General features: G+C 48.3%; 1 protein-coding gene across 1 annotated transcript in view; it reads right to left on the bottom strand.

Moving 5' to 3' along the window:
• Positions 1 to 3,112: 3,112 nt before the first annotated feature.
• Positions 3,113 to 8,765, bottom strand: part of Rrm2b (ribonucleotide reductase regulatory TP53 inducible subunit M2B) — a 39,662-nt gene continuing 34,009 nt past the window's right edge. The window contains exons 5-7 of the mRNA XM_023702346.1: positions 8,035 to 8,073; positions 7,728 to 7,841; positions 3,113 to 6,320 (exon numbers count right to left, since the gene is read on the bottom strand). Coding sequence (XP_023558114.1) covers positions 6,168 to 6,320; positions 7,728 to 7,841; positions 8,035 to 8,073 — 306 coding nt within the window. The 3' untranslated portion in view covers positions 3,113 to 6,167. The remainder of the gene's footprint in view (positions 6,321 to 7,727; positions 7,842 to 8,034; positions 8,074 to 8,765) is intronic.

Here is an 8,765-nt window from a genome sequence, read left to right as displayed (position 1 = left end):
GATGCTTGGTTGTTCTTTTTCTTTCTGAATTTCCCTGGCCAGAATTTCCAGCACAATATCCAAGAGCATTAGAGAAAGTGATTGTTCCTTCTTTTTTTCCCTTTTTTGAAATTTGTGTTTTTACTGGCATGTGTTCGCAGGACACCGTGATCTCCTCCCCTGAGCGGAGCTGGTGCATGCGCATCCCAATCTTCATGCTTTTTCCATCCCCTTCCCCCTCCCGCTATCTCTTGGTCCTCTGCTCATTTACAGAACAGCCATCTCCTATTTCTTACTACTTACCTTTTACTTTGCCTTTTAACTGAGTTATACTTTGCATTTCTCACATAAGCTATTTAAGCCATGGGTCTGATTTACGTGACTTAACATGAAGGCTGTCTACAGAGTGATGGGAGCAGGACCTTCCTTCTAAACCTCCCCATTGCTGGGTATGGTGGCACATGCCTGAAGGCTGAAGCAGGGGGATCACCATGAGTTTGAGGCCAACCTGGGCTACAAAGTGAATTCAAGGCCAGCCTGAACTGCACAGTGAAACCGTCTCAAAAATTAAAAAAAAAAAAACCTATCTTTTTGTAAGGAAAAAGCTAGTGCTAAGCCAAGCAGCCAGTGGCTCCAGGGCTCCACCATGAGGACATCAGGGAAGGAGACCTCCTTTGTCGGGCTATGGCCACTGTCGTCAGGAGCAGGTGCCATCAAGGAAGCCAAGGTGGAGCTGAGGCCCTCAGCTGGGGCCATGGCTGAGGCTGCCTACAGAAGGGGACATGCACAGTGTGTCCCTCTCCTACCTGCTCCCCCACCCTAGGGACAGCAGACCACTTCTCTCCCTGGCCCCTGGCTGGCTCTTTCTGGGCTCCATGCAGGACACCAGTGGCTTGCAAGGGACCCAGGGCAAGTGTGAGGCTTGGACCCATCAGAACCAGTACAGCAATCTGGCTTCACCAGACTAAAACATTCTGAAAACAAAGCAAACTGTTTATTGTGCATTCAGCCCACCACAGGACTCATGGTTTTATCTCCAGCACTGTCACATACAGTGAGTTGTACACATGTAGCACTTTCACTTCACATATAGCACCTTACACTTAGAAGATGCTCAGTAAGTATTTGTGGAGGGAAGGAAGAATATTGTCTTCCTGCTGGGGATTCCTATGGGTCACACAAACCCTGTAAATAGTGGTTTCCAGCTATCGGCTCATTCCGGTGATATGACAGCAAGCAGCATGATGGAACTCCTATGACCGTCACCCACTCATGCACCAGGTAAGTGCTAAGCACCTCTACATGGCACTCGGGGCCACACAAACATAAACGGCACAGTCCCTGCCTGGAAGGGATCCATCACAACTTGGGCACCATGTGCCAAGATGGTCACAGGTATCAGGGGAGGCAGGGACTGGGGAGATCTGGAAAGGGAACAAAGGTCCTCTGTCACACCCTGTGGCAAAGACAAGCTTGGGTCCTTACAGATGAGAGCTGAATTTTCCTATGCATAGATGTTTCAGTTGATTTGTCCTAATCTGTTCATTCGGAGACACAAAGGCTGATGTCCTTTGATGTCACCTGCAGCTGGCTGGACATGAGGGCAGTGTGAATCCTCAGATGTCTCCCTGCTCCACATCTACAGATGGCAGGGGAGGCCTCTGTGGCCTGCAATTTGTACAAATTAAAGCGAACAACTCACTGTATGGCCACCACGCAGGTTACCACCCTAACTTCCGGTTCTCTGCTCTTAACCCATGAGACAGGGGGCCTTAAACACTGAGACTCCCAGAATCTGTCCTACTGCACGCTAGCAGAACATACCTGAGGCCCCTCGGTACCTGCCGTACTTAACCCTCTGATACTGGATCACGTTTTACTTTTCGAAGGTTCAGTTTCCAAATGTGATCAGCAAACACTTATGTACCGCTCTGCAGTTCTCACGTCTTCTGCAGATTACGCTCACCCCTGCCCAGGAAGTGATGCGATAGCCCTTCCCTGCATGCCACGGGGCAGAACTCGGGGACTGGCGGAGCTGCGTATGAGGGAGGGTGCGTGGGTCAGAGGGGGATTAGAGCCCCCCTGAAATCCAGGGGATTTAGAACCAGGGCACCTGACTGGGCTCATGCCCCTCACACCCGCTAGCTGGTGGCCCTGGGCAAGAGTTCACTTCCGACTCAGGCCCCTCACTGGCAAGATCCAGACAATTTCTCATCAAGGCAGTGGGCGAGGAAAGGTCTGCAGCGGCGTGGTGAGGTCACCCTGCCCATCGTACGTTTTACCCCATTTAGCTTCCTTTACTGAAATGTAGACTTTCCAGATACAGAGCCTGAATGCCAAGATCGTGATGCGGAAACACGGGGAAGGTAGCCAACGCCCTGGCCATTCCTCAGAGAACTCAGTAAGGCCCTAAAGGGCATCCTGCCCCATCCTCGGATGGTAAACTCTCCAACGTGGAGGCAGATCGGCTGTGAGAGCGGCTGCAAGATGCCCACAGCCATGCCGCACCACGAGGCCATGCACAAGTCCGCTGGGGTCCAGGGACACCAGGCAGCCATCTCCCGGTAGGGCGGTGGCTCCTCCACCCAACGTCCGGCTTGCGCCGGGCCCTGCGCCTGGCCTCGCCTGCCCCCTCGAGGCTCCGGAGGGCGCCCCCGGGGACCCCTGCGGGCCTCGCACCCGGTCCTCCCTGAGCCTGGCCCGGCCTCCCGCAGCCTTGTCCACCCCACACTGCCATCGAGGCGGACCCAGCCCTCGCGAGCAAACCCGGGCCCGGTCGGGTCGCCCGTCCCGCACTCCCCACCTTCGCCGTGTCTGCTTCGGCTGCTCCACAGTCGCTGCCTCAGTCGAGGCTGCTTCCCGCCTCTCGCGGCGACGCCCAAGAGCGGGTGGAGGGAAAGCGCCGTGCTGTGTGGACGCAGGCGCGGAGCAGGCTGGGAGCCCCCCCCCGCCCTGCGCATGCGCACACAGCGCTGCCGGCGGGGCGCCTCGCGCGCACAGCCTCATGGCCCTGGGGGCTAGCTGGGCGCATCACCTGAGCTCGCGAGTCCAAGAACAGGCTGAGTGCAGCAAGAGCTGACAAAGATGGCAGGGAGGGCAGGGGAAGGGAGACACCAACACACACAACGCGGTGGGCCTCTCGCAGTTTATTTCAAGCAACACATAAAAGCTTATTACAACTTTCCCTCAAAAACATAAACTGGGTACACGTAGAATTGGTTTATTTTACGAAAAATAATAATTTAAGTATACCACATCCAATAAAGCTTTATATACACAATAGACATTAAATAATCTTGCTTACCAGACATTTAGAAAAATCAAAACAATTCTGTAAAACAAACACATAAGGTAAGAATACTGTGAATTTACTAAACTGTACAAAAAAATCTAGGCTTACAGTTTTATGTCCTTTTCTCTTAAAACTATACCAGGAATAGAAGCCAGAGCCTTGCACATGAGAGACAAGCAATCATCCCAGAGCTCCACCACCAGCCCCTTTAGTCTTTTGAGACAGAGTCTTACTAAGTTACCCAGGATTACCCCAAATTTGCAGCCCTCCTGCCTCAGCCTTCAGAGTAGCTGGGATTATAGGCACACCCTGCCCTAGTCATATGCTGAGGAGAATGAAGCCCCAGACTGAAATAATTGAATCCTTTCTCCAAGTCCTCAGGGACATCAGCTCACCCTTGTGAAAGGGCAAAGCTTTACAGGGCAGGGTGAGAAAGAGCTGCTGAATCAGCCACCAGGCCACAGGCTCCGCTCAGAGAGGGACCCCGTGTCCTGTGGCCATCAGCAGCTTTCTTCATTCCTGAGAACCCTTTCTCAATTGCTAGCCATTGACCCCATCAAGGAAATATGGCAATTCCTTACAGTGTTAACATAGTTAAACATAAAATGAAAAATTCTGAACGTTATTTTTTAAATATGCAAATGACTACGGTTTTTAGCGATCACTTTTTTCATACACAAATGAAGTTAAGTGGTCAAAATAGAATAATCTGGATATTCCAAAATGAGACAACTGAAAAAATTTCTGCACAGCAAGACACAGCTGGGTCAACTTACACGGTAAGAATAACTGGTAGCTGCTGTGTCTAAATGGACAACAGAACACTGGGCGATCTGCACTGCCGCCCCATTCCTTCGAGGCTCTGGTTCTTCATGGTGCAGTGAAACATGACCCAGGCTGTGTGCCGTGGAACTACAAGGTGCTACATTCCCAAATAATACTCTTGACTGTCAACAGCAATGATGTAAATATTTATGTAGTACAAAGAGGAAAGTTATAAATATACTCTTAATTTTTTTCTTTACCTGTAAGATATATTAAAAAGATTTTATAACATCTTGATGCTTTAAGAACTAAAACTCAAAAGTACTGAACCTAAGAAATAAAAGTACAACATGGAAGCACAGAACAGTGAATAAAATAAACCCATGCATAATAACCCAGTGCTTCAGTATTACAGCTTCTTCCTCCAGTACAGTCATGTTCATTGCTACTATAAATAAGTTTTACTTTAAGGTACCTATTATTTACCTATGAGAAAGATAGGCTCAAAACAAAGGGGAACGGCGCCATAGGTCTTTGGTTCTTCCTTCCTGATGCCATCAACTTCGGGTTTAAGGACTTTTCAAATGGCAGCGGGTGATACTTTTGAACGTAATACCTGACTATGGTTCAAATGTTTTTCTAGGATACTTTGAGTCTCTAAAGTGTCATACACAGTAACTCTATGATAACTTGGGCTAACAAAGGAAACAGGCAAAAATAAATCAAGATGGATGGCAAAAATTAAACTTAAGAGATGTGACGAACTCTTAAAAAAAAAAAAAAAACCAATGATAACACAGGGAGAGGGCCTAAAACCTTGGCCAAGCCGTTGAGTTTCTGTATGCCACACTGAACAAATAGATGACCTGACTTGCTACTTTCGCATTAGAGCTCCCAGTTTGGACAAATTGGGCACCTGTAGGACAAGTGAAACAAACTTAGCAAGAAAATCTCTAGATTTTAGCCCCCAGTTGTATAAAACACATTTTGCCGTGGCTGAATACCCTGATAGCATGGCCCTTCCAAAGAGGAAGGGAGCAGCAGTCCAGACACCTGCTCCGGTGTCACTCTGTCCACACATGGCAATGGACTCTGACCATGTGCTGTGTCACTAATGGGCACTTCCTCACAACAGCCAAAGGCTCACACAGTTGGTCTCAGGCACCTGACACAGCTCAGTGCAAACTTGAAATGGCTCCATAAATCCTGCCCCATTTTCCCATTCTTAGACCATTTTCTATATGGATAAATAGCTTCAGGCCAGCTTTTTCCCATCTATGTTCTGAGACACAGAGCGTGTGAGATGTTGCAATCTCTGTGTGCATCTAGAAGATGCCAAAGGAGTAAGGAGTTCCAATCCTGCAGTTTCAGGCTGTGAGGCACCCACGGTGCATTCCTAGGAGGGTGGACTAGACAAGGCACACAAGCTCACTGGGCCACCACACCCCTTTTCTTTCACAGAAAACCCCAAGGGACTAACAGCACTGAGCAGGTCTGTGAGAAATGCTAATACAGCCAGTTTGTGCTGATCTAAACCTTCCAGGAGAAAATCCAACAAGTTACCTTTTTATCCTTGTATTCTCCACCAAATATGAACAGAGGTCTTAGGACGTTTATGAAGCACAATTACTTTGAGGGGAGGAGGGCAAGTTCTGTCAACATTACGGCAATGAACCCCATCGGTAATGATCAGCAAGGGGACCCAGACGGTCCAGCAACGACAAAGCAACTACTTGTGCGCCCCAGTCCCCACATCACTCCACGAACAGAGAGCTTGCCCTCTGCCCATCGCAAGGGCGAGTCCAGTGATGTCTGCGCAGACAAACCCACTTGCCAAGAGTTTACATAAAGGAGTAAAGCCAGAGCTTCCAACCCCCAGCTGGCCTTTCACCCCATGGTCTTACGTACTGCCACCCTACATTCCAAGGCCAAGAAAAAAAGAACAGAGCATTTAGATCACACTCTTACACAGGAACATTAGAGTTATTTGCATAAAGCCATCTTGATTAGAATGCAGTTGTAGATTTCCTTTCACTCAAACTTGTATTCCCTTGAAGGAAATATCTCGTTTGTTTTTAAGCAGAGAAAAATAGACTGTTATTTATTGATGACAGATTTATAAGGCAAAGGCTTAAAAATCTGCATCCAAAGTGAAGACATTATCTGTGGTTTCTGCCATAACTGCAAAACGCTGGTACTCTGAAACTCGTTTCTCAAAGAAATTTGTTTTCCCTTCTAAAGAAATGTTCTCCATAAAATCAAAGGGATTTTCTGCCTGAAAAACCTGAAAAAGAAAAGAAATGTTACAAGATATTCTGAAGACATCAAATTATATTTCCTAAGATGGGCAAAAATGACAAAAATACACACACACACAGACGTACACCCACGTGCGTGCGCCCAGCTCTCTCAGGGCTTGCCCCGTCACACACACTACCTCATCCCCCGAGGTCTGGGGCACCCAAGCTGACCCAGTCAGCACTCACACCTGACAAACTTTCAGATGGCTGAGGTCAATCACCAACCTTCTGAAGAAACTATGCGACTAGCTCTGCTGTTCTAAGAGACTTCAGAAAGAAAAGGATTCTTTCAGGAAACAGCAGCTCAAATACCCAAGGAAAGTAAGTTCACAGGCCAAGAGCTCCAACGGTCTGTAAGAGCATCCTTCATCCTTCATGGCTTGCTAGCAGGCCCCTGAGTAAGTGTCTTGAGTCATGAGAGAATCATCAGCATACTGACAGCAGGACACCAAGCTCAGAGATAGACAAATGCTGTCCTAGTACTTGATGTCACCAACATCAAGAGAAACCTGAACTCTGGAAGCAGAGCCAGGACAGCTTGGCAGAGATGTGGCCAATCTCAGGGTGTGGCAATAGGAAAGGCAGCTCGCATGTGTGTGGAGCCCGCAGGAGCAGCCCGCAAGACAGGTAGAATCCATTCAGCCCACTGTGTGAAGGGGCGAGGAACTGAGCAGACACACAGATATTTCTCCAGAGAAGACACACACAGGTCAATGAACATGTAGGGAGGCTCAAGGCCACCCTCTACCAGGGACCACCACTTCCCACACACGGGGCCACTGCCCCACAAAGCCAGGACTTCTGTCGGGGGGGAGAGTGCAAAACCTGGAACCCGCATGAACTTCGTGACTAAGCGTGGAGTCTGCACAGGTCCAGCAAGGGCACCCCTTCCCTTAGTAAGTACTCAAGCAACAAGAAAACAGGTCACGCAAGGCTTACAAGGACTGTGCACCGCAGCATGACTCATCATGGCCACAAGCAGAAACAATGCACCTGTCTACAGCTGAGGAGTGAGCACGAGGGACTTGGCCCACCTGTACAACGGGATGCTTCTTGGCCACAGAAAGGGAAGAGGAGCTCACACATGCTGCGTCGTGAATGACCCATGAAAACATTGAAGGAAAGAGCAGGGCCATAGGAAGCCATGTACTAAGCCATCCCATTAAGCAGGTGCAGTGGCTCGTGCTCATAATCCTATTACCAGGGAGACTGAGGCAGGAACATGGAGTTCAAGGCCAGAGTGGGCTATCTAGCAAGACTTTGTTTCAAAAACTCACACCTGGGGCCAGGGAGATGGCTCAGTGGAATAAGCACTTCCCTGGCAAGTGCAAGGGCCTGAGTTCAATCCTCAGTTCTGCCAAAAAAAAAAAAAAAAAAACCAGATCCCTTACCTTTGAGAATCCAAGTTCCACAAGTAACCTGTCAGCCACAAACTCAATATACTGCTTCATCAAAACACAGTTCATTCCAATCAGACCAACTGGCAGGGCTTCCGTTAAAAATTCCTGGGGTGTAAACAGAAGCAGAATAAAGTGCGAAGAACAATAAGGAACAGGCATCTCCTAAAGAGGGAGCAGGTTTTGGTTCTGCTAAGGCCCTGTGCAACCACCTTATGTCACCCTCTCGGAAAGCAAAACTAGACACAGAGCACCAGACGACCGGATGTGCAGACGCAGCACATGAAGGGCACGCATATACCTTCTCAGTAGAAAAAGGACAGCCTTCCTTCCAAAATATCTAGAAAAAGATTCACCAGAGATAATGGCCATGGAGGCAGGACATGGAAGGGAGGGACTCGATTAACAAAGAACGTGACAAAAACAGAACCAGGTTAGGGGTTGGGAGTGAAGCTCAACTCCAATCATGATGAAAGACCATGGTAAAGTAACATTAAGAGTACGGAGGATACAGCTCAACACCATAGGCGCCTGCCTGGCAAGCACAGGTCCTGATACCAAAACAAAAAATTATTAAGAGAGAAGAAATGCAAATACACTAACTATTTGGCATTAGGTCATTTTTTGTTTGTTTTTGTTTTTTGTGGTACCAGGGATTGAACTCAGGACCCTGCACTTGCCAGGCAAGCGTTTATTCTACTGAGCTATCTCCCTGGCCCATGGGCATTAAGTTCTTAAAATGATCAGAGGAACCAAAATGCAAACTGCCTTTCCCCTCCCAAATGAAAAGCACACCTATGCAGTGTTAAAGCGAAGCAGATTTTAAATTAAACTAGTTCTTCAGAATAGTCATGGGACCCGGAGTGAAGCCTCTAGTTTTCTTTCAGTGCCCTAAATGAAGGGACTCCTCCCTGACTCAGTTACACATCCAGTTCCACAGACACCCAGCACATGCATCTACCAGAAGCCTGCTAGGTACGGGGAACACAAAGAAAGAGGCCATTAGTGCCTCCAGCTAAACATCCAGAAATA

Source organism: Octodon degus, unplaced genomic scaffold, assembly GCF_000260255.1.
Source record: "Octodon degus isolate 3935 unplaced genomic scaffold, OctDeg1.0 scaffold00148, whole genome shotgun sequence".
Classification (NCBI taxonomy): domain Eukaryota; kingdom Metazoa; phylum Chordata; class Mammalia; order Rodentia; family Octodontidae; genus Octodon; species Octodon degus.
Note: the sequence above shows the minus strand (reverse complement) of the source record. Positions and strands in the feature narration are given on the sequence as shown.